This window comes from Syngnathoides biaculeatus, chromosome 22, assembly GCF_019802595.1.
Source record: "Syngnathoides biaculeatus isolate LvHL_M chromosome 22, ASM1980259v1, whole genome shotgun sequence".
Taxonomy (NCBI): Eukaryota; Metazoa; Chordata; class Actinopteri; order Syngnathiformes; family Syngnathidae; genus Syngnathoides; species Syngnathoides biaculeatus.
This window is the reverse complement of record NC_084661.1, coordinates 942,430-968,862: the sequence shown is the minus strand read 5'-3', so window position 1 is coordinate 968,862 and position 26,433 is coordinate 942,430. Positions and strand designations below refer to the sequence as shown.

The following is a 26,433-nucleotide window of genomic DNA, read 5'->3' as shown; positions in this document are numbered from 1 at the left end:
CGTTCTCATTCTGTTGCGCTCCCCCTCACACTCACTTGCTCAAATGCGATGATTACAGGAAGTTAACATTAGAGATTATGCAGTTGAAAGGTTGAGCACTGTGGGCAATCTTTGGGGGGAAACTCACAACATAATATTGAAAAAAAAAGTATAACATCAGGAGGGATGTAGGAAAATGGCATACTGCTTGAATCTGCCCACCACGTCTATTGGACCAACGAGTGCACAATGTATTGGAGTGGATAGAAAGAAGAGCTCATACCGTGGTTGGATTTGGAGGTGTGAACAGGAGTGTAGTGGTTCTTCGACGAGGTTCGAACTGGAGTGTTGTCTTTGGATGACCCGTTCATCGCTGCAAAGTTTTCACAATCGTATTGAGAAATGGGAATGGGCCCCTGTTGCCTCAGGATGTCAGCAAGGGCCCTGTGAATTCAAAGTCAAGAGCAAATTTTATTATACTTACAGAAGCTCGGCGTGTATATTTCAAAATGTGGCAAACACACGTCTGTTTCCTGTACAACCAATAGCGGCTAATTGTTAATATGGTGTTGTGCTATTATGGATAATTCAGGGACTCTCAGGTTTGTGGGATTTTTTTTTCCAGCCTGGGAAGATGATGAATGGAAACAACATTGCATGTGTGAGCATCTCATCTAATTAGCTTGAAATGGAATGTTTTTTAGACCGCACCAGGTGCACATGAAACCCTCAAGAGGCAGCGAGGAAGGCAGGCAGAGGGAATCGCGATGAAAGAAAAGTTCAAAAAGTGTTTGTTTGGTTTTTCTGGCATCCCTTTTAAAAGGGAAATCAAACTCCTTTTGCACGGCTGCACCGTCTCAAAGCTCTTGTACGTCACATATAACGTTTGGGGTAACCTTTTGCCTGTAGATAAATATTTCCACTCCCCTTGTCTTCCTTTTCTTGATTCAATGTGTAGCCGTGCATGCATCTCACACGACCTTGCTACAACCCCAACATTAACACTATCCATTATTCACAGTCTTAAGATTGTGCAAGTGTTGAATAATTCATAGAACCGTTCAATCTGGAGGAAATAATATGTGTCAGCATTTGCTTCCAGATGTGGGCTGCAGTCTAGAGCCCACTCATGTATGAGAACTCTCACACGGAAAAGCTGCAGGAGGAAGCGGGCGCCAGCTGAGGGGCTCAAATGTGGTTATTCGCCATCCATCTCACCTCTGCTTAGCATCGCTTCCAATTGCACACCTCAACACCCCATGCAGTCAGACGCAACCATGCAAGTAGGGAGAGGCAGTGGGAGTGTGGCGGTATGTTCAAGGTGTGTCATTTGAAAGCTGGCTCGCCACTTGAGGGAAATACGTGGCTCATTATTGGTGGAAATGCAGCTGGGCTTTCGGCTGCAAAGCAAAGAGCTTTCTTACACAAACACACGCAAGCGCATACACACATCCGAAAAGAACTGTCTGATTAATGAGCTTCTTTTAACTGTAATTATTTCGGGCTTCCATTCCGACACACTTCTTTTGGGAGGGAACATCTGCTGATAGAATCTGATGTGAAAGATCCGTGTCATTTGAATGGAAATCAATGATTTCAATCACTTTATATCCATCTATGAAAGGATTTTCTAATTGTTTTACTCCAATACTCCAAATCACAAATTGTCACGAGTCTCTCAATATTAATCATACAATGGGACTGCTTTTGTACCATTTTGCCTCTGGGGGAAAATATACTACATTTTTCACCACTTAGTCTTGTGGGCTATATGACTTTAAAAAAAAAAAGCCCTACTGCAACCTTCTTTTTGACATGCTTGTGTCATGTTTGAACTTGACCTATTTTTCCAACTGTGTAAAATGTGTGCTTCAGACACACACGACACAACTGACAGATGACCACTAAACAACTAGACTAAATGAGTTTGCAAATATGATGAATTGTGGAGAAATCAAAGAAATTCTTTTGCCCTGAATACAAGAATAAATATAAATATTACTAATATTTATAGTTAAGTACAAATGCAATGTAGTCTAACCCTGGCACCTTATTAACATTTCAGGACCAGTTCACGCTGTCATGGAGCGCAGGTTTGCACCTCTGCAGACTACAACTGCGATAATGGACATATGTTCAGTATCTTTGCATTGGATATTGCGTGATCATGTGTAATGTGACTCAAAATGTTGAAGAGTGTGCCTTCCTCACCTGTGTATATTCATCTCCTGTGGCGGTTCTGTTGCTTTGTCATAAGCAACTTTGGCAGACACTCCCATCACTATGATGAAAGCTATGATCCCACAGGTGATGTAGACCGCCGTATTGGTCTGGTCCATGCCCTCAAAAGTCTCCCCCGTCGGTACTGGGGACGGGGCGGCCGTCTGCACCCACACCGGGGTTTGATAGTTCTTACAGGCTTTTTGATCCAGTTTGTCTTTCTTGTACTCGCAGCAGAAGCGCAGGTAGCAAGTCCCGCAGCAGTATCGGTGGTCCGTGTTGTTGCATTCGAACATTTTGTCATACTGCCCGCTGACGTCGTAATAACCCAGGCAGGTGTCGTGGTTTCTGGCCGGTGCGGGCTGCGGCGTCTTCGGCTGCGGGGCCGCCGTGGGCGCCGCGGTTGCTTTGGGAGCCTTCCTGTTCGGCTGTTTAGTTTTTTTACCACCCGTGGCTGCACCCAGCACACTGAGTGGATCCAGATAAATGAGAAGTACCAGAAGGTGTCTTATCCCCATGGCGCGCAAAACAAAACAAGTCTTGGAATTGTATGAAGGCAACTCTAGATAAGCTTCGCAGAAGATTCAGCCCTACGTAAGTTTCGCCATCGAGTGCTCTACTCGCTCAGTCCCTTGTGCCGCCTTCATGCTGAATGCAACTCTGGGTGCACTGCCTTCGAGGGCATACCTCAGCTGTCACTGCTCATGAACTGAACTCGAGTCCGCTGCAGCCCGCGACGCAAGGGCGGGGGGACAACCGCATATCCCGAGCCGGCGCCGGAGTCACGCTGCTGGTGAAGCCCGGCTCGGCTCGCTTGGGAGCGCTGAGTCGCTGTCCAAAGTTCTTAAGACTGAGCTCAGCTCCGTTCTGCTCCTGTCCAAGTTAGACTGCAAACATAAGTAGAGCTCATTTGGTATGATCTCGACGTCAGCCGCACGTCATGCATTCATTAATACATTAGGATTCCTACTTCTTCTTCTTTTCCTTTTAGCTTGTCCCGGCTTGATTATTTTCAAGCATTCTTGCAATCTTACACATAACACGCTTGTTATATAGATTGAAAGGGTCCTCGTGGTTAACATCTGATATTCTCAATTATTTATATTAATAGTCAAAGTGAATTTGCGTCCTGCACATTCAGGCTGCAAACAATGTGTGCGGAAAGACAGCTTACCTCTGCTTAAAAGAAAAGAAAAGAAAAGAAAAGAAAAGACAGAAAGAGGAAAAAGACCCGCTTGGAGTCCTCTGTCTGTGTCTGTGAAAGTAAAGCGGACATTCAGCGCTATGAAGCAGACCACCAATCTTTCTCTCTACTTACACCCCCCCACCCGCCATCTCTTACATCACTGCACTGGCGTCAGAACTCAGTCAAGTATCGGCAAATTGCACACAATCGTCTCCTTTAGACCACCACCATTCTGCAACAAAACGCCGCCATCTATTCTAGCAAGCCGGTTTATTTGCACTCACACTCCCAAATAAAATGGCCAGTCAACACGCTTGCTGAGTGTCCACTGCAAACCTTACTTTGCATACAAATGTATTTACATTCGTAATCTTCCTCGACCTTTTTTTGAAAGACAGACATAATTATCACTCCACCCCACGCTTCTACTCATGCATCATTTGCAGGATGAATCCATAATTGACACTGCTCTCTATTTCTGGTCCGCAGCCAAGTCACAGAATTATGTAGAAACGGTGCAGCAATACAGAAATGAATTTCAGCACTGCTGTATAAAACAATAAATATATAACACAGCATATTTATCTTCAGAGCCACAAAATTCTGACCATTCACTCCATCTGATGACATGCAAAACTGCATTAGCAATTTTGCCTAGTAATGTTTGGGTTGATGAGCCGGTTTACACTTAGTTGTGAGAGCCGTGTGGAATATCTCTACTCTCTTGTTGAGCCGAAACCTTACACCACAAAGTTCTATATTCTCAGATAAGTCTTTACCACTGGGCTCAAGTCTGAAATCAAGATTTGGTACTGTGATTGCACTGTATGATGCATCACAACATCACCTTATCCAATAAAGCGACAGAGCAATAAATTACTGAAGCGCATTGCTGTCACACCAGAAAAAAAAGTTCACATTATAAGATAAAGTGATAAATTTCACATTAAAATATGAAAAGTTTCATGTATTAATGTAGTGTGTGTGTTTTCTTTCGGCTTGTCCCTTTCGGGGTCGCCACAGCGTGTCATCTCAGATGAACGCATACATATGTTTGGCACAATTTTTACGCCGGAGTTCTGGAATTAAAAGATAATCAATTTGAGTTTTGGATTCAGCTAGAAAAAACATTTTGAGCCTTATAAATCAAATCAGTCTGTGCGGGCGGACTTAGTGGTCGAGGCGCGCATTCTGGGCTGATGGAGCAGTGATGAAGTCTTTTTTTTTTTTTTTTTTGTGGGGAAGGAATATGCCTCCATACAAACAGGGTGTACAAAACTTTTCAATAACTACAATAAATAGAGCTATATACTCAATAAATCACTACCTGACAATAAGAATCCAAGCATGTAAGTAAGTAAAAGGCATTATCTGAAAACTTGGTTCGACAACTGCTGGCGCTGCATATTGCAATGGATGGAAGGAAGATTGGAGATAATATATAAGGGGCATGATTATTATGAGAATAATATTATGAGTGAACATGTACCGTATCACTGATGAGATAAGGTGTTAAGGGAGTAGTGTTGTTACATTTTATACTTTTTTTTTGGCATCTGTTTTACAAAGACAGACAGTTTTTGGCACAAACTATTTATTTTAGGGTGGAATTGTGGCGCAATTGGTTAGAACATTGTCCTCACAGTTCTGAGGGACTGAGGTTCAAATCCAGGCCCTCCCTGTGTTTACTTTGCATGTTCTCCCGGTTCCTGTGTGGGTTTTTTTCCAGGCACTCCACTTTCCTCCCACATCCCCAAAACATGCAACATTATTTGGACACTTTAAATTGCCCCTAGTTGTGATTGTGAGTCTGGTCTGTCTCCATGTGCCCTGTGATTGGTTGGCAACCAGTTTAGGGTGTACCCCACCTTCTCCCCATTGATTGCTGGGATTGGGGTGACTCTAGTGAGGATAAGTGGTACAGAAAATTGATGTATATTTATTTTAGCCATTTACATCCACATGCCGTAACCCATTTGATTTTTTTACTTATATATGATGCCAAAAGTAATTTATAGTAAACCTACGTTTTCTAATTGAATTTGCAAATTTTAAAAAGTAGCATTTTCAAACAACAAGTGTTGCGGTAATTACATCATCATATGTAACTTTGAACACTCCACATTGGGATGGAACTGAGTTATTTGAAAGCCAATTTCACCCGATGAATGTTTAAAAATAGGGATTTGCATTTTGCATATTTTATGTTTTTAAATTTTGAACCCTTGCAGCTCTGAAGCCAAGGAATATATGATTGTTGGGCTGACAAATACAAAAGACAACATCTTGTCTTAGTAGATTAAATAAAACAGCATCATTGCATAGGACTGCAGCAACAGTAGATGAGGTGTAAACGTTTCGCCATCAACACTTTGAGAAAAGCAACACACTAAGGGTGACAGTTTGTCAGCAACTAGTACCTGAGAAGTGTGGAAGATATCAGGTGTAAGTGGTACAGCATCTTCAATTGCAGTTCGCTACCTTGTTTGAGAAGACATGCAACATGGTAGAAATTCTTCGCAATAGTTTTTTTTCCCACAATATTTATGGCAGGCAGGATGTGAAAACAATACAAACCAAAACAGTTCGGGCAAGTATTAGAGTGAAGAAACCCAACAGAGCAAAGTACCAATATATTGATGGGGCGGGGGGGTCGTATTTTGAATTGTTGTTTTTTTTTTTATTTTCAATGATGACTTAATCTATTAAAATCCCCTTTCCACATACAAAAAATTCAATAGTTGAAATGCATTCTGCGGCACGGTGAGTCAGCTGGTAAAGCGTTGGCCTCACAGTTCTGAGATCCCGGGTTCAATCCTGGACACGCCTGTGTGGAGTTTGCATGTTCTCCCCGTGTCTGCATGGGTTTCCTCCAGGCACTTTGGTTTCTTCCCACATCCCAAAAACATGCAACATTAATTGTGAGTGTGGCCATTTGTCTCAATGTGCCCTGCGATTGGGTGGCAACCAGTTCAGGGTGTACCTTGCCACCTGCTCGTTGACAGCTGGGATAGGCTCCAGTACTCCCTGTGACTCTCATGAGAATAAGTGCAAAAGAAAATGGATGGATGGATATTCATTCTGTTTTTGTTTTGGAATGCTTGGAATCCATATATATATATACCCCCCTGAGCCGAAATTCAGACACACTCACAACACAGTAGAGGAATCCTGGAATCCTCGGAGGAATTGTTATTATTATCAGGCGCCACAGTGTGACACATCTGGTTAGCTTGATGGCTTCACAGTTCTGAGGACCGGGGGTTCAAATCATGGCCCCACCCGAGCTCCCCGTGCCTTAATTTCCTCCAGGCACTCTAGTTTCCTCCCACATCCCAAAAACGTGCATTAATTGGAGACTCTAAATTGCTGCTTGGTGTGATTGTGAGTGCGATTGTTGTCTGTCTTTATGTGCCCTGCGATTCGTTGGCAACCAATTCATGGTATCATCCCTGAAGATAATAGCTGGGATGGGCTCTGGCACGCCAACGACCCTTGTGAAGATAAACTGCTCAGAAAATGGATGGATGGATTATTATTGTCATATTCTTAATTTCTATATTTATCATTTGTAGCTGTTCAATGTAATAAAAAGAAATACATTGCACCAAGAATAATCCCCCAAAAAGCACGTTAAAGCATGTATTTGTAAAATTCTGATGTTAAAGGACACTGCAAACCACATTTAGAATTCAGGCTTGCCTGGGGTGGCGAGTGCTTGTATTCTCAGTAGAGGGTTTTGCTCTTTGACAGTGTGAGATCAGTATGAACATTACTAAAATGCAGAAATCACACAACCAGCAGTTATACGTGTATTTTATTTATTTATTCATCATTTGATCTGCTTCTGTAAAATGTTAACGCTTCATGTTGTATTATCCATCCATCCATTTTCTGAGCCGCTTATCCTCACAAGGGTCACGCGCGTACGAGAGCCTATCCCAGATGTCATCGGGCAGCAGGCGGGGTACACCCTGAACTACTTGCCAGCCAATCGCATGGCACATAAAGACAGACAATAGTCGCACTCGCGATCACACCTCGGGGCAATTTTGAGTCTCCAAATAATGCTTGCTTTTGGGATGTGGAAGGAAACTGGAGAGCCCTGGAAAAAACCCACACAGGCACAGGGAGAATATGCGAAGTTAACACCGGGAGGGCCGGGATTTGAACCCCAGTCCTCAGATCTGTGAGACCAACGCTCTACAGTTGCCTCATTGTGCTGCCGTTAATAAACTGAAAATTATTCAAACCTTTTATATTTCCTGTCAGCTCAGCTGTGCTTTATTTTTTATGGTGTTGTCTTATTTTCCGGCTCTAAACTCTCAAAGCTCTCTTAAACCTGAACCAAGACTGTTTTTCTGCCAAATGAAAGCATAGAAAGCATAAACTACAGACAAAAAAAATTATGCTGCATTTACCCAGGCTGATGAGAATATTGGATTTTCAAGAATACAGTGATGTAATCGTACGAATCCATTTATCGAGCTTCAAGCAAATGTCATTGGTCCAAAGATGACAAATGAGCATTCATTTACCAGAAACCAAATTTGGTATAATGTGTCAAAATGTATACCACACGTACGTACTGTATATTTTCATCCATCCAAAAACAGAAGATGGTCTGATGTTGTGATTGGTCAAATTGTGCAGTGAGGTCTTTGTGTCCACAGTAACCAAAAGGAGGCAGTTGCAGGGGGCGGGGGGCGGAGGTTAAAGCACAGTGAGCACATAAACTGGAATGAGGGAGAGACAAGAAAGTGGGAGAGAGCATTGCTGTGAAGTGAGCAACTACATGCAGTTAAAGTGGGGGAAAAAATCATTTTGATCTAATTAGGTGATAATTGCTTAATTTTTCAAAATATGCTTAGTAAAGATATAGGTCAAATCTGTATCAAGGATCTGTTCAAAATGTTACAGTCGCACAGTCATGGGATTATGAACAAGATTATGGAAGGACATGACAAGAGTACCCTTACTGAAGCACAAATGTGTTTTCCTGCTTGGAGCGGTTTGCCCACTTTAAATATTACGTAACTACTATTTGCACGGCAACTAGTCTAGACTCACGACCACTGAGTCATTTTGGCCTAAAAGCACCACAGTTGTTGTGTCTGTGTTGTTGTCGAGGAAATCTGTATCTGTCTAAAGGCTGGGTCTATTTTGAAAAGTGACAAAACAGAGTAATATTTTCATATTGTGAGAATGTAGATATGAATGGATTTGAAGAATAAACAAAAATTAACATTTACAATGAAAATTTGTCACTAATTCATGTCAACAAATGTACTGTATTTCCATCCATCCATTTTCTTAGCCACTTATCCTCACAAGGGTCGCAGGAGCGCTGGAGCTTATCCCAGCTGTCAACGGGCAGGAGGCAGGGTACACCCTGACCTGGTTGGCAGCCAGCCGCAGGGCACCTGGAGACAGACAATTGTCGTACTCACAATCACACCTGGGGGCAATTTAGACTACAATTAATGTTGCATCTTTTTGGGATGTGGGAGGAAAGTGGAGTGCCTGGAAAAAACCCCACACGGGAACCAGGAGAACATGCAAACTCCACACAGGCGGGGCTGGGATTGAACCTGGGTCCCCAGGACTGTGAGGCCAACACTTTACAGCTGCACCATAAAAAGTGGTGTGATCAGTGAAGCTTGTATATTAAACCTGACACTCTTGTTCTGGCCAGCTCTGGCCCCCTGAGGCAGTGGTGAAGCCAGCGAATTCGTAGGTTCACCTCAACTTCCGTTCCTGCATGGGTAAAATGTTGCTTTGATGTGCAATATGAACAAGGCAAATTATACTTTTACAACTAATTTTTTTGTCATAATATCCACCATTATTTTCACAATTTTATTATCATCAGTTTGCTATTTTCCTTTCAATATTATCCTAATACTCTTCACATTACAATTCAAAGCTCATGCGCGCTACTACTTATGTAAGCATCTAAACATATCATTAGCGCTAGCACTGATCAAGTTTACCTCGTACACTTGGAGGTTGCTCAGCTGCTGTCTTACAATCATTTGACGTAATCTGACAGACAACTCGCATAGCCTTCGAAAACTTCCCCCGTAAGCCTCTGGTACATTGTTGCTGTCACCGCCTGCAGAGGAAATTGTAAGGAGGATAGTCAGTTTTCATTTGGAAAGTCATTTCAAAAGCTCCCTGACAGGAACAGTCAGAAGAAAATAGTTTGCATAAGCATCTTTTTTTTTTCTTTCACTCCTAACCATTGGTAGGACTGCAGTTGTTTGGTTGAGGGTCCTAGTTCAAAGTCAGATCTGTTCTAAAACTCCACTTACCATACTGTACACGTTCAGCACATCAGGCTGAAGTTGATTGACTATCTTTGGAAAGGAGATTATGCTGAACTACTTTTGATCAAGCATACATTGTCTCCCCCTCTCCCAGTGATTATAAACATCCCAAGTTCATTCACTTGGTACTGGATTCTGCATACAGAGGGGACAGTCTGAGCAGCTAAAGACACTGTGATGATATTTGTGTCTAGATCTCAGAACAACAACGATGCTGATTGTGAAGCTGAGAGGCAGTTGCTTGGTAACCACATTTTACGATGCTATCCTTACTTGTTGCAATGAAAAATTCAAACTCGTGACAGAACTATTCTCGGGAATTCCACGGATATAGATGTGCTTGGGGACATCTGGATAAGGGCTGGAGATGGGAGGGACATCAAATGATAGCACAGACACATCAGAAAAAATAAAGACATTGTAACGGATGTCGCTACTTCTCAAAATTTTATGAACAGGTTGCAGGATCTACACGAAGGTGGGAACCCAACTACTCAAAATGGTTGGTTTGTTTGTATGGTTTTTTTGTGTGTGTAAATTATCGCGTCATGGTTAAGTTTGATACATACTCTGGATGGAGCAACCCTAAAATGTGGGTATTCCTCATCAAATCAGACTTTCCACTTGAGTACTGTAATTCAAGTGCCCTGGGAAAGCAAAATGTCAGTGCACATTGTTTGAATGCACTTCAAATATATGCCACACATACTAATACAAAGCTCAAATGTATTTGTATGAATTGCCACTGACACAAAGTTTTTTTCCTTGTTTTCTTTGTTTTTTTTCACAGCTCTTTCATGCTGTCGAGTAGGCTATGCCAATGTTGGCATACAATTCTATTTCTATATGTGCCAATTGATTTCTATCATTTATGGTAGGCCAGGGTTCCCAACCACTGCGCAGGTCTGCACAGAAAGAATTAACAAAAAAATTGTTTTGATCAAAGAGGCGCTGTGAGTTGACGATTGCATGATTTAACTGTAATATTTATTGGCGTATTATATCAGCAGTCTTTTTTGTTTTCACTGTTCACAATGCTCACTTACAAGTGCGAAAAAGATTAGCACAAGATTGAACCAGTTTGTTCAAGAGAAGCCTGTGCAGGACTCCCACTAAAAATATATATATTCATAATAACATAACATAACAGTGAAGCGTATATATAATAATTTGTTTTTATTTGTTTTTAGGCCATTCTGTTGAAATGTCCATGTAAAACCCATCTGTAGGGGACCAAAGGTTGGCTAGTTCAGATCCAGATTGGAGTAGGCACATCCCTTTTTTATTGATGAACCTTCAAACATAAATTGGATTTTTAAGCACAGTATTTTGATTCAATTGGGTTTATCTCATGCATAAAATAAAATATGTAGGGGGACCAAATGTCTTAAATGTTTTCACTTTTGACGATACTGTCCACTTGCGTTGAAGTGAAGTTCTGATCGAGGTGGCCCTCCTGTGTGAGGCAGTGGGAACTGGCTTTGGGCATTATGTTAATCAAGTAGTGCCATTTTTTTTCCTTTCAGAATACATCCATTATTTTTAATTATGAATTGCTGCGCGATAGCAACACTGTTGTGCGTCTTGTGTGACTTTACAGCTCCTAGCAGCTGTCCAGTGTAATCCATACTGGTGTTATTTTTTATGTGTTATATATTATAGTTCGCGATTTGTTTACTGTTAGAAAATTGGGTAGATGGATAGGGTAATTCTCTTTGTTGTGGCACACATTATAGTCATTCATTTAAAAGATTTGTTTATCATTAAACAGTAACATTCAAAGGGCTACAAAAAGTTCCAGCACTGGTTTTTGTGGGGCCATTAGTGCAACTTCTTGGTGACCAGTTGAGCAGAATAAAGGCTTTTAACAAAATTTTGAGTGCCTTGGAACTTTTTTTTCTCGTCTCATAGTAATTTTAAGCAAGCAATCATAACAAGTCATGCAGAATAAAGGCTGTGGAGACATTTTCACAATGCTTTTCTATTTCCATGTGACCACCAGAAAAAGCAGTGAAGCTCATAATCATTAGAGGCTAGAGAAAACGCAAGGCTTGTTATTATGCATACCTGGGCAGAATCCTGAAAATGCCTCATTTTGGGGAGCATTTTGGTGAAATTATGTGGCCCACAGGGCGCAGTTTGCAAATGAAATGTGTTTATATTAGTTATGGGCCCAAATGCTAGCCCAAGATGATACACATTACGCGAATGAGAGAGGACTCGAGGCAGGAAAACACTTTGCTGTAACAGCACTGACGAAGCAAATGAAGTGGGCCCTGTCTGAGCAGGCCACCATTGTTCTTGACTCCTTTCACTCTCTCTCCAGGGGCCAATCCTTTATACATGCCATGTTCTGCCATTACTGTGACCCAATTTCTTTTGAAAACTGCGCTTCCCAAATTGCAAAAAGAGCTCTGACTGGTACAAGAGCTTTTAACAGAAACTGCCCCCTTGAGTTAAGTATGCGTGCTGCTGAGTCCTCTCCATATAAAGTGCTTTGTCAAGAATTTCTGATAATGCTTTGTTTTTTTGCCCACAGGGCTACAAGTTAGAGCCGATGGCTATGAGCAGACAGGCCAAAAACGAAAACACACACAGCTTTTCCTAACATGGAAAAGGGGACAAGATGAAGTGGTGCTTCTTCATCATGGTTAACACATTTTCTGCATGGTGCGCTCGTGCCCCTGAACGCTCCGCATGTTTTCCGACGCTTTAAACATTTTTCTGTCTTTTAGCTTTTTGTTATTTGCCAGCTGCGTCTTGAAAATGAATACCATGTTAGGCCTGGGGCAATTGTATTTTGCAACATGCTTTCAGCACTTTCCATAACGGCCTTGTTCGATGGAAATTCGGTCTCCGTTCCTGTGTAGAACCAAGAAAAGAAAAAAACACAGCTATGTCTGTATAATTTACAGCCAGACTTGGAGCTGAATGAGTCTGTTTAAAGATCCCCATTTCCTTTTGATCAGGTTATATATTCAGCGTACTGTATGGTTGAGGTTATGAATGATTCTTACTGTAGTGGACGAGCGGCTTTGTAGAATAGAATGATTTCCTGTTGCTGTGTAGTGTAACAGTCTGCTGGATATTACACGCTTATTGAGAGTGAAATGCTGCAATGCCGTGCAATCATTGACAGGTAATGATCACCTTCTTGAATTGTGATCACATACTTCAGGAATAGTTAATTATATATCCGATCAGTGAACATCATCAATTAATGTCCATTGTCGGTGAGTGTGGGTTACTGCAAAATATTCCCTCCTCATGTGATTTTTTTTTTTTTTGTTATTTAGTAGTACTGAAAAAAATAATATCATCTGCGACACCTTATCCAACCCCTAAATTAAACATATAAATATAAAACCTATTGTTAGGACACGCCCTCACACCCTGCTTTTCCAATCAGTATGAGTATTAGTAATATATACTGTAGACTATTGCACGATTCATCACTTTAAACAGCACCTTTTACACAATTGTCATTGCACTGGTCTATAACAGTGAACTGCTAATGGGTTAGGGCACTCTGTATAAAATGAACATAATGTGGAAGGTTGATGTATTTTAAGTGCTCTAAATGCTAGAAAACTCTGCATCCTTGCACAATTGTGACTCCAATAAGAAATTGTTCCCTTTTAATTGAATGTCTATAGTTCTTCGTTCTTGTTTGTCTGTTCTTCATCTCCGTAATCAACATGAATGGCATACCAAGATGGCACCGACTGCCGAGACAAATTCCTTGTGTGTTGCTACATATTTGGCCATAAAAGATGATTCCCATTCTGATTCTGATAAGATTATCCATTGGTTTAAGATGGGTTTTATCTCAATAATATGGTCAACAATGTTAAATATTAAACATGTTTAATATTTACGGTATAACCAAATATCTTCATGCACATACATTGTTTGAAATTAAAGTCATTTTTTTAATCTGCCTGGTGTTGTCTATACCCCACGTTTCCATCCACTAGCTTCCAAACAGCTACACCTTTGTCACTTAATTGCATTTCTTCAAACAACTGCCACTACTTAAACTGATTGCTTCATTTTGACTCAGCGCTTGTAAATGTAATTGAACAACTGTTCCAGTGATGAAAATAAAGACTCTGTAGTTGAGGCTTGATCAACAGACAAAGCTTGATTGATCATGGTTGTCCTTGATAAATTTACCAGCTGATAGAATCATTTCTTCTGCATCATAAATAGCATTGTATTTAACCGGATTGGCTTATGAGTGCACTGTTGGCTCTTTTAGATGAAACAAAATTACACACGGTTCCTACTCACATAACTATCTATAATTATATATATATATATATTTTTTTTTATTTTTTATTATTTTTTTTTTTTTTAAAGGTGCAGTGTCTTGAGCTGGTACACCAAAAAACAAGGGCAAAATACAAAGAGCTTAAGATGACTTTTGCCAGTGGATCTTCATCTGAGCTACAAGAAAATTCATGTTCCCTCACTGACCTGAGGAAACACTTAAACCACAGTTAAACATTAATGCACAATTATTTATAAATTACACGTCTCCTTGCATTATACATTCTTCAGTTCTTTATACAGGTATATTTATGCAGTTCACCGATTACAAGTGCTGCCATTGGTTACCAAAAGACAGTCACAAAGCAAAGTGGTGCACTACCACAGCTAGGGGGACGGCAGTAAGCCCCCGCAAATCATGTAAATGCTTCCCAGAGGACGACCTTTCCAGATGCCACTGTTTTTCCTCTTCACTGAGGCTTTAGCTTTTTGTGGTTGTGTTGGACATATGTGTGCATGTTTGACACAATATTTGAAGTATGAATGTATAAAAGTGGGTCACAGCTGCCTATAGGAGACCATTTTGAAAAGCTAAAGGCCTTTTATTGGCCACTAAGGAGAAATTTAAACAAGTGCATCAAATTTGAGCTTTTTCTCAAACTGCATGTTCTTCCCCATGAAATGGAGGCAACATGGAGAAAACAAGGTAAAGTTTTCAAATAGGCTGTCATACCTACATGCGTCCATCCCCCTCCACCTCTACCTCTTTTATAGACCTTACAACCAGCATCTCATTTCTCTGTGATATCTTTTCTGTCTCCCAAAGATGAGGAAAGCTTGTTTCTCATGGTGACCTTATCTTTGTTATGGGGAAAAATCAATTTCAGAGCCTTGCATTTTCAATTTCAGCTTTGAAGTTTGAGTCCCAAGTAATCCTTGTTTTTTTCTTCAAAGACATACCAAAACACACACAAAAACTTCATTGTATTGTTTTTATTAGGAGGGAAAACCTTTAAGTTTACCAATGTATTTTTATCCATCCATTCATTCTTTTCCACAGCATGGACAACAGACACACCCTCACCTAGTCAAGAGTGAATTACAGGCCACGAATATGCAAACGATACATACACACATGCGCACAGGCAAAAGCACACGTAAACATCTCAGATTTAATACAGGATTTGGATCCGGGCTCTTCAGATTAGTCCAACAATTTTATGTTATTTATTGTATTATTAAAACAGAGTAATGTGGCAGATCCCGAGGCACACGACAAATTAAAAGTAACAGAACAAAAGACAAGTACAATTTAACTAAAAAGTTCCTTAATTAAAGGTAATGGAGAGGATGTACTGTAGCTCATTACTAACCACCTCTGATGTTGACAGATAAAAAAAATAAGATACAAAAAAGAAAAAGTGTACCAAAAATGTCAACATTTTTTTTAGATGTGTGAAACATTTGCGCTCCATGAGTTGTCTGGCAAAAATGTCAAGTGTAACATGGTAGTAGTGGATGTCATGGTAGAAGTAATTACAGTCATCTTGGGTCCAATTTTGAAGTATCATGTCGAAAAAGTAATGCAAATATCAATTATCATAGGAGCTTATCCATGCTTTTATCTCAAATAGATTTGACTACTGCAATGGTCTTCTGACTGGACTCCCCAAAAAAGTACTACACAATTGCAGCTCATTCAGAATCCCGCTTCTCAGGTTCTGACCAGAACAAAGAGGCCAAAGAAAATAACTCCAATTCTAAAGTCCTTGCACTGGCTTCCAGTCAGCTTTAGAATAGATTTTAAAATTCTGCCACTGGTCTATAAATCACTAAATGGTTTAGGTTTCAGTATTGTTTTCATTGTAAAGTAAAATAAAATATTAAAGTTAAAGGTCATACTCAAGTGATGCAGAAGTAGAATGTTACAATCTAGCTACAGGTATTATTTTATCCAATGGAATGAATTACTTTCTTAAGGTATTAACCAGTAATGTATAACGATTTATAATGTACACACACAACAAGGTGAGTTCTTCTCTCATCTTAGTTTTACTGTCTGTGTGCTGTGGCTTATGAGATCATTAGAGGTGCCACAGGAAATTATCCAATTTCACATTGCTTGTATAAAAATGTTTTATTAGTACAAATGTATCTTTCTATTCACCTGTTTCCATTTATACTGCAGAATAAGTCATGACCTCTTGCCAGTATATAAGCTTTGTTTTAACTGAACAGGCCAGGATTTTACAGTAAGTCAATAGAGATTAAATCATTATTAGGATTTTTACTTTTTGTGTCATTTGTGTTAGGTGTTGTTCCATGAGATTTGAAAGGTTAGAAAACAGTCTTCCAAGTTAATCAAAGAAGATGAGTGCAATTCTGAGGCATAAATGTCAGCATGGGAAGCATTCGCAAAATGAAGATTGTGCCTCACATGCTATTTATCAAGCGTGACGCACTCAACATTGGTCAACATTAGCTCAGTATTAGCTTTCCAGCTCATTACCCAGAGTTCCTTAAATCCACGAGTCTCTCCTGAGACACGTTCTGTTCTCGCCACAGAAAAATCCATCACATGAATTTAGCAACATTGTAGACAAAGGGAAAACAAACTATGGCTAATGCCTAAAGCAAAAAGCTGTGTGTTATGGTTTGTAGTGTGCTAATGAGTACTCCAGGCTCTCAATTTCTGCATTATCCATATGTGCAGAGCCACAGGCACATGGTAACTCGGCCTCAGCAACCGTATTTCTCATCTCTGGCTTCTATCTCACTAGTGTGTTGAACGAAATGTGCCCAAAGCTTGCCTGAAAAGCACAGATTTCATGAAAAGCTTTATGGCGCCGATCCTAAATTGTCATCCAGATGAATATGTCAGCAGATGTGATCTATCTGAACCTTGAAATTAGTGTGAAGATCACTGCTACTCTGAAACAAAAATCATGCAAAATTATGTATCTACTAGATCTGTGATATGTTAGGTGTCCTTACATTAAACATAATATATCAATTAAAGTGGACCAAAACATGGGCAACAAATGGCACTGATTCAAGAGTCTTGAGCCGCTGGCCTGCTTTTCATGAACGGCCTAAGCTCAACTATAACCCAATCATTTGACGAGCAAGCAGTCATGCAGAAGAAAACAACTAAAGATCAAACGGCAAAGATATTATCGCTTAGTACGGGCGTGTCAAACGTACAGCCTGCAGGTCAGAACAAGCCCCTTAACGGGTACAATACAGCCCGACGGCATTGGCCCGTCAAGACAGGTTTTATCTATCCATCCTTCTTTTTTCTTTGCCGCTTCTCTTCACAAGGGTAGAGCGAGTGCTGGAGCCTATTCCAGCTATCAACGGGCAGGAGACAGGGTACACCCTGAACTGGTTGCCAACCAATCGCAGGGCACATAGAGACAGACAACAGTCGCATCCGTGATCACACCTAGGGACAATTTAAAGCAAATCAAAATCAAAAGCTTTTAATGTTGTTATATGCTGTGCATACAACGAAATGATGAGTGCAAGGTGCAATAAAATAGAATAAAAATAGAAGAACATCTTAGATAAAAACAACACAAAAAACATCAAGACAGAGTTATTGCTAAAATAAATGCATAAATAAATGCGCAAAAGTGTAGTTGTATAATATTACATTACAGTACTGTTATGTTCAGTGGATTTGAGTTCAAGGAGTTGATGGCTCTGGGGAAAAATCTGTCCTTGAATCTGGTTGTCCGTGTTTTGTGGGACCTTTACCGCCTGCCAGAGGGCAGCGGGTTGAACCGGTGATGACCAAGATGTGAAGAGTCCTTTACAATATTAGTGGCTCTGCTGTGATAACGGGAGTTGGCAATGTCCTCTCGGGAGGGCAGAGAGCAGCCAGTGATCTTCTGGGCACTGTTGAACACTTTTTGCAGAGTTTTCCTGTCTGCTGCTGTGAATCCAGCATGCCACACTGAGATGCAGTAAGTGAGGATGCTGTCCACGGTGGTCCTGTAGAAGCCTACAGCAGCTTAGCTTCCAAGTTGTTCTTCCTGAGCACTCTCAGCAAGTGGAGTCGCTGCTGAGCCTTTTTCACCACCATGGTGGTATTTACAGTCCAGGTGAGTTTGTCCGTGATGTAGACTCCCAGAAATTTGAAGGAGTGGACCCTCACCACACACTCCCCACTGATGAACAGTGGGACTGGGTCAACAGTGCACTTCTGGAAGTCCAGGATGATTTCCTTCGTCTTTGTGGTGTTCAGTGTGAGGTTGTTTGCAGAACACCACTTTGAAAATTTTCCACTCTTGTCTCGCTAGGCAGACTCATCTCCTTTTGTGATGAGGCCGATCACTGTGGTATCATCAGAAAACTTGATAATGGAGTTGCTGGGATGGGCTGGTATGCAGTCATATGTGTACAGAGAGTATAGCAGAGAGCTCAGTACACAGCCTTGTGGGACCCAGTGCTGAGGGTGACTGAGGAAGAAAGGAGTGGGCCAAGTCTGACAGACTGTGGACGGTTTGTGAGGTAGTCTTTAATCCAGCAGCAGATAGAAGGAGATGGTCCGAGGAGGGAAAGAAATCTAAATGCCTGGGATGATGGTATTAAAGGCTGAACTAAAGTCACTGAAAAGCCTCCTGACGTAGTTCCCTTGGCATTCCAGGTGGCTCAGTGCAGTATGGAGAGCTATTGTGATAGCATCCTCGGTGGACCGGTGTCGTCTGTAGCAAACTGGTAGTAGAGTGAGGGAGGGAGTGAGCCCCTTATGTGGTATGCAACCAGCCTCTCAAAGCATTTCATGATCACAGGTGTGAGTGCAACAGGCCTGTTATCATTTAGGCTGTCAATGGCTGTTTTTTGGGGGGGAATGGGGATGATTGTTGCAGATTTCAGGCAAGAGCGAATGGATATTTGTTGCAGGGATCTGTTGAAGATTTTCGTGAAAACACCCGTCATCTGATCAGCACAGGCCTTCAGTACCTTCCCCGGCACTCCATCTGGGCCAGCAGCTTTCCTGGTGTTTACAATCCTGAGGACATCTCTCACTTTATGTTCTTGAAGTGTCAGTATGCTGCTCATGGGAGGTAGTTGTGATGAGCCTGGGTTTGATCTGTCCATCTCAAAATGGGCAAAGAAATAGTTTAGTTCCTCTCCCAGCAAGGCGTCTGTGTTTCTGGCACACATACTGGCATCTTTTTTTAATTGTTTTCTATGAAGCACTCCTCAATATTTCTTTTGTAGGCCACCTTGGCCACTGTGATGCCCCACTTTTAGTCGGCTCTAGTGGCACTGTAATGTGCCTTGTCCCCTGACCTGGAAGCAGCATTGTAGCGTCTTAGTCTCTGTGGTCATCCAGGGTTTTTGGTTGGGGAAAACCCGCATCTGTCTATTTACAGTCAGTGTCTATACAGTTTTTGATGTAAGACAGAACAGTATCTATGTGTTCCTGGAGGTTCTGGTGTTCAAATAATTCTCAAACAGTGCGTGAAAAACAGTCCTGCAGTTGAGGTAGTGCATTCTCAGGCTATGTTGTAATTGTTTTTGTTTGAGGCCTTGTTTGTTTACATAGGGGGATGTATGCGGGCATGAGGGTGACACAGACATGGTCGGATCCAGCAAGATGGGGGAGGGGGAAGCCCGGTATGCATGTTTAATGTTGGCGTAAACATGGTCCAGGGTTTTGTCTTTTCTGGAGGGACACATCACATACTGGATGGATTTGGATAAGACAGTCTTAAACATGCTTGGTTGAAGTCACCAGCAACAATCAATACTCTACTATTGGGGTGGGCAAGCTGCTGTTTGTTTACAGTCACGAACAGACAACTAAGTGCTGCAGTTATGCTAGTTAGCTTAGTTATCTGCCACGATGACCACTGTTAGCTCCCTCAGTAGATAAAAGGGTCTGCACAAGACTGCAAGGACCTCAAAATCAGGAGAACAGTGGGTGCCAACGGTTCTGCTGTTAGAACACCATCCGTTGTGCACAAAGGCACAAAGCCCTCCCCCTCTGGATTTACCGGAGTCTTTGGTTCTATCTTGTCGATGTAGCATCCAGCCTGCAAGCAAAACTGGAGCATCAGGGATTTGCGGGTGTAGCCACATCTCCGTGATGAAAATAATACTGCAGTTCCGGGCAAAGCTGCTCATGCCTAGTTGTAATTCTAATGCGTACATTTTCTGGGTGATGGATTGTAGGAATAATTGTGATCATAATTATCATATATCTGCTTCCAATAAAGAAATGATTTGCTCTGCTCTAGATAACGTGGCAGCCTCCTAGCAGGAGATAGCAAGAACAAAAACATCTAATCATCAGAACTGTTAGAACTGCTGCCTGTTAAAGAAATGATGACCACACATGTATTCAGCAATCTTCCACACATGCACACGCACATGAATAAACATGTACACCTTGTTTCAAACTGTTTTACTTGTCGTCTCCTTTTTGTAACACTCATGACAAAACAAGGGGCGTCTTAAAACTAAATAAATAGAGGTGCTGAGGAGAGGATAATCAGAGAGTGGTGAATTGTACGAGACAGTTCCTCTCCTCTCTCCTCGCGAGACTTGAACTGGTGTCTTTGCTTCCTTTTTTGTCCTGTTTAATGAATGTCTGATTGGTGAACCTGACATTTACTTGGCCCTTCGAGCCAGATCTCAAGATACCTGAGGTTTCCAGGGGCTAAGTTGACGTCCAGGCAAAGACCGTAGCCACAGCACTTGAGACCCTTTCCGGGACTGGGCCTCGACTTTGCATCTGGAGGCTGAGGGTTGACGAGAAGCCAAAGGAAGTAAAGGCATCTCTGTTGAGTAGGAAACTTCCACACCATGAGGAATGAGTGAATGCGCGTCTGGGTGACTGCGACAGAACCAAACCTCAAGAATACTAGTCCCTATCTAGTAGACTAATTAGTCTATAAAACTGAGAAAAGGGCAAGGTGTGTCCTGTATGTGAGCTCCGTGAAATGTGTGCATGTGTAAAAGTGAGTGGAGGTTCGCTACCTCATTTGAGCAGGAAATTGACTGACAACTGTTTGAGGATGCAGAGGTAAGAATTCTCCGCCACTTGTGGTAGAAGCTTGTGAATTACCTCAAACAGAACGTAATTGTCACCCTGTTCAGGGGGAAGTCAGTATAGTCACCCTAGGTGAACCACTGACTCCAACAGGGGGAAAAAAAAGCAAAATAGTTGATGAATAGCAAATTAGTTGAAACAGAACATCTGAAAACAAATAGCAAATTAGTTGATAAATAGCAAAATAGTTGAAACAGAACATCTCAAAAAAAATAATGATGTGTAAGGACTAGAAGTTTGTAGAAAGCAAATGTCCTACTAAAATAAAACATATAAATTTGTGGATAACACAATATGACTTTGCTGGCCAGCTCAACATAGACGCAAAATATATATATAGTTAACCTGCAGGATAAAATAAGAGAAACACACACAAAAAAACCCAACAAAAAAAAAAAAGCTGGACTCAAGATGATGTGAAAACTGCCATAAAAGGTATCACATCTCATAAAGTTGATGTAACATAATTCGTCCAGGGAACGCAAGACTTGAGAAAATCTTACCACTTAAACGGTGTGGAAGTACAATACATTTGGATGACAGCAAAGTACTTTCTCACAGCAGCAGGGAGTTCGAGGGTTAATATCGCGCACCTCGGCTAGATTTAGAAAAAAAAAATTGTTCTGCATTGGAAGAGCAAAATAAAATAACAATGAACCATTTGAAGAATATAGAATTGGAATGACTGCATGTTTTAAAGCAAACAGTGGCATTCCTGAAGATCACACTCCAGGGAGTGTGTATCAAGGGCAATTTAAAAATGCTCCTCATGCAAATTCAAATATTCCTACAAAACAATGGATTGAAAAACATTGGGTTGACAAACTGACTGGCAGCCTGTAACATGTTAACCAAGCACTACACGCAGAAAGAGTGCTACAAAATAAGAAAAAGAAAGTTGACACCTTTCTGACAGAGGAAGGAGAAATTTATGGAGCTTTATGCGAAACATTTAATAATTGTGGCCACAGATGAGGAAGAGAGCAGCCATCTCCCCATCAAAAATGTCACAACTAATGCTCCCAAAATGCAACTTTTTAATTTGCCCCGTACGTTTGTTGGTAAGAGATGGCTTGCTGAAACTAGGACTGGGTTTAATTCCCTCTCTGACAGGAAAAATAGAAGTGAAAAGAAAAAAAGGAATTACTGGGAGGACAGTTAAATATCTTAAAAAATAGGAATCCAGCACTCTATTATTACACCTAAGATATTCCAAAGAAATCTCCCACAAGAACAGGAGATTTCTTTCTGCAAACAGCTCAAGACATGATTGAACAACCACAAAATGACGTAGGAAGTGACTCATTGCACGTGACTATGGAGTATAAGATACTGTAAACTTATAACAGCCCACACCAGACAAAATCATGATTATCTGTACTCAGATGGTATATCAGTTGTGGTGGCAGAAACAAGACTGATCGACAAACTAAACGCACGACACAAGGAATGGACACCACCACACACGTCATTACAACGGGAGTGGAAGAGTTTGGGACAATTTGTTTTGGTAGTACGAAATGTTCCTGATTGGACAGAAAAAGAACCAGATTTGGATTGGGATGACTGAACTGTACAGACAATATCTTATGTCAGTCTTAAACAATCTGAGACCAGATGCTGCTGTATTCACGGTGGTATCACAATCAGACAATACTGGAAAAATAAGAGGAATGGCGACAACTACAGGGAACACAGTGACACATGCAGAGCTACTACAAATTTTGCTCATACCAGTTCAATTACGAGAAATAGGAAAATAGGCATATGTAAATGTGCAGTACACACATCAAATACAGACAAAGAATCATGAGGAAATGGATTTACAAATAAAACAGCAAAAGAAGGAGCAGCCAAAACTTTTATGGGGTTAGCTGACCATTTAACAAATGAAGACATACTTTGAGATTATGTGTTAAACAAAATGCAACAACAAAGCTTACCAGCAGAACTAAAAATGTGGAAAAAATAAGGTACTACATTACAAAATGGGAGGGTAAAAAAAGATGCTTGGAAGCACAGGTCTTTGATGTTGCTTCCTTAGCTTAGCAGCCAGCCCTGCCCGACATCCTCGTTTTTGTATACGCTCCCTGCACCTTCTCCGTCGCTTGCTGAGAGCAGCTATCCACAGAGATCCTGGTGGTCTTGCGATGTCCTCCAGAATATTGTTTCCCTTTTGGTATTCCTTTGTTATTGATAAATTATGCTTCAGTCCCAGATCGATCAAGTCCTGGAAGCTATATGTGACCATGGCTTTACAGTAATCCACAAGTCGTGCCAAAATAATAAGACAGAAAAAGGACCAAATTGGAGAGCTAAGAGTCGCTGCACCTGTGCGCGCCGCCATCTTGGTCCTCCTTGGTCTCCAATTAATGCATGTTTTTTGGGATGTGGGAGGAAACCAGTGTGCCTGGAGAAAACCCATGCAGGCACGGGGAGAACATGCAAACTACACACAGCCGGGGCTGGGATTGAACCCAGTTCCTCAGAACTGTGAGGCCAACAATTTACACCTGACCTACCATATTGCCCCAGATAAGTTTTAATTTACTTATAAAGACTCTCATTTTGAAACTCATGCTTTATTATGACATAAGCAACTGTGGAACCTGATGTGCTCTGGATCACGCTATGTTACTGGACTACTGTGCTCATCATTGTCCATAACGAACCCCATGTTCAATAATAAGGGTGTCCGTATGTGTACTCGGCACCAGAACACCCTGAGCTACTGTTTGATGATCGACTTTGTGATTGTGTCATTGGCACCTGAGAGAAGATGGATGGAAGTGTTAACCAATCACCACCTGGTGCCGAATTGGCTCCAATAGTGGCGAGAGATGCTGGTCTGACCTGGCAGACCCAAACATATTGTAAGGGTCTGTTGGGAAAATCTGGCAGGGTCTCCTGTCAGAACAAAGTTTCACCTATCTTCTCCGGCAGATCCTTGCCCACATCCTGGGAGAGGCGGGGGACACTGGCATAGTGAACCGTGTTCCAAGACTATTGGTGAGGCGGCTGACAGAGCTGTGGCCATAATGTGGTTGGCGTCTGTCATCGCCGGAATCCCTAAACCCACCAGTGGACATCAGTCATATGGGATGAGTCAAGCTGAAGAACGAGTCCTTTCAAACCTTTTTGGCCTGTAGGACTCCAGAAGTAGCTGATGGGTATCGGCTGGCCAAGAGGAATCCAGCTTTGGGGCCACTGAGGAGGTTATTCTGAGAGGTGGGCATACAACACCTCCTGATACTAACTTTTTGGTCCCTGTTCAAGACATGATCTTCAGCACGCATTGGAGCAATTGGCAGTTGAATGTGAAGTGGCTGGAATGAAAATCTATACTTCTGACTCTGAGACCATTGCCCCCAGTCAGAAAAGGGTTGACTGCCATCTTCGGATCAGCAAAGAGATCCTGTCACAAGTGGAAGGGTGCAAGTATCTTACGGTCTTGGTCACGAGTGAGGGAATAATGAAATGGGTGATTGACCACCAGATTGCTGCAGCATCTGCAGTGATGCACATTCTGACACCATTCTGACGTGATAAAGAAGGAGCCACGTCAAAAGGCAAAGGTCTCAATGTACTGGTCTATCTACTGGTCTATCTACGTTCCTACTCTGCGATTTGCTGGCAATCAGGATTCCCTCAGAATAGCTGGAGGAAGTGGCTGAGGACAGGAAATCTGGGCTGCCCTGCTTAAACTGCTGCCCTCATGTCCTGTAAATGAATATGAACAATGTCCCGTGAATGAATGAATGAATGAATTAATTAATTATTTAATTAATCAATTAATGAATGAATTAATTAATTAATTATTTAATTAATCAGTTTGTTCATTCATTTATTCATTCATTAAAAAAGATTACACTGATCTGTGGTATCTTAAAACCTGCAGGAAAACTGAGTTGAGTTTAGAGTTCATGATACTTGTTAAAAAGAGAAGCTTTGGTGGTCCTTACTTGGAATGGGGTCTAATATACAAGATGAGGAGGAGGTCTAATATTTAAGTGGAAGACTTCATCCTGCTAATTGGTTCACTAATGGTGTTCACTGACAGCAAGTTAAAAGTGGATATTTTAGGTAAGTGCCTACAGAATGGGTGATCACAAAGACTGTGAGTAAAAGTATTTACTAACAAGCTCTAATGGAGTTTTTTCCTCCAAGTGTTTAGTCGCTCTTATTAATTAAAGGAAGTGATATCAGTCAGATAAAAACTTCTGGATCATTTTAGTTGTCTGCAATAATATTGCAGAAGAAGAGTATCTCGGTTCTCCCACTTTATCTCAGTTTAAACTTTGCCAACGGCATTAATGTGGATCATGTTGTTCAAAATTTCAAAGTGAGCTTTTACTTGTTGTCATTCAATGTTCAAATTATTTTAAACTAAGCGTATCAGTTCTCTTCTATTGCTTTGAGCATAGACTGAGCAGGAGAAAAAATATGAGAAGTTTTTCATTGGTTATGTCATTGTAATGATCCACTCTGAGATGACCGCTTCACACTGGGGCACAGCTCATTTGTAATGGGGCATGTGCCCCAGGAAAAGGGATGTGGAAGTCAGGTGTGAGGCTAATGTGTGTCATACAAAGGCATCAACGTGGTTGGGGATAATAAAAACAGACAGGCAGCATTAGAATCAAGGATTCAAATATTCAATTAAGAATGGCTGGATACAACTAAGTTGATGTCATTGCATAGACAACTTGGCGGCATGGTGGAGCCCAACACTAGCCTCAGAAATCCAGCTGCTGGTTAATTGATGAGGTGCAACGGATAAAAATGCACACCCAAACACTGGCCGGAAGGCACCAACTCAGCCATCAAGATCTGACTCTGATCATCATTGTAAGAAAACTCAAACTCATTGGGCCAGCAGTATAAACAATGATCTTATTTCAGCTCGACAAGAAATATGGTGTATAACGTATTCTATTTTTCATAATTCTTCGGGTATTTTTATGAAAGTGTTGCACAGATGAGAACACTAGGGAATGATTCAAATTTGTAGAAAAAAATGTCTCCTTTCAAAACACATTCAGTTCTTGTTTGTTATTGGGAGTTTGTCATTTTGTACTTCACAAGAGGCACCATTATGTTGTGGTTTGTGGCTACAACATAAGATTTTCATTTGGTCCCCAGATACACTGTTACTGTTTTTAAAATGTCAAGGAGTGGCAAAAAAAAAAAAAAAAAAGCAACAAATCATCCAAAATACCAACACGTCAAAAGATAAAACAACAAAGAGATTAATATGAAATGCTTTTTTTACTCAGATGACAAATGTAAATCAGAATAAGCAATCTCAGCATTCTTAAAGATGTGGGATCAAGTTATTACTATGGAAGGGAGGCTGCTCGACTCTGCTCTGCACACTGTAA

General features: G+C 41.2%; 1 protein-coding gene across 2 annotated transcripts in view; it reads right to left on the bottom strand.

Annotated features, from left to right (window-relative positions):
* The window catches only part of LOC133495547 (protein shisa-6), a 126,153-nt gene that overhangs the window by 82,237 nt on the left and 17,483 nt on the right, over positions 1-26,433 (bottom strand). For both annotated transcript variants that reach the window (XM_061810350.1, XM_061810351.1), the window contains 5 exons: positions 9,379-9,500; positions 9,059-9,142; positions 5,806-5,866; positions 2,191-3,086; positions 263-423 (listed from right to left, as the gene is read on the bottom strand). In XM_061810350.1, the coding sequence (XP_061666334.1) occupies positions 263-423; positions 2,191-2,717 (688 nt within the window). In that variant the 5' untranslated portion in view covers positions 2,718-3,086; positions 5,806-5,866; positions 9,059-9,142; positions 9,379-9,500. The remainder of the gene's footprint in view (positions 1-262; positions 424-2,190; positions 3,087-5,805; positions 5,867-9,058; positions 9,143-9,378; positions 9,501-26,433) is intronic.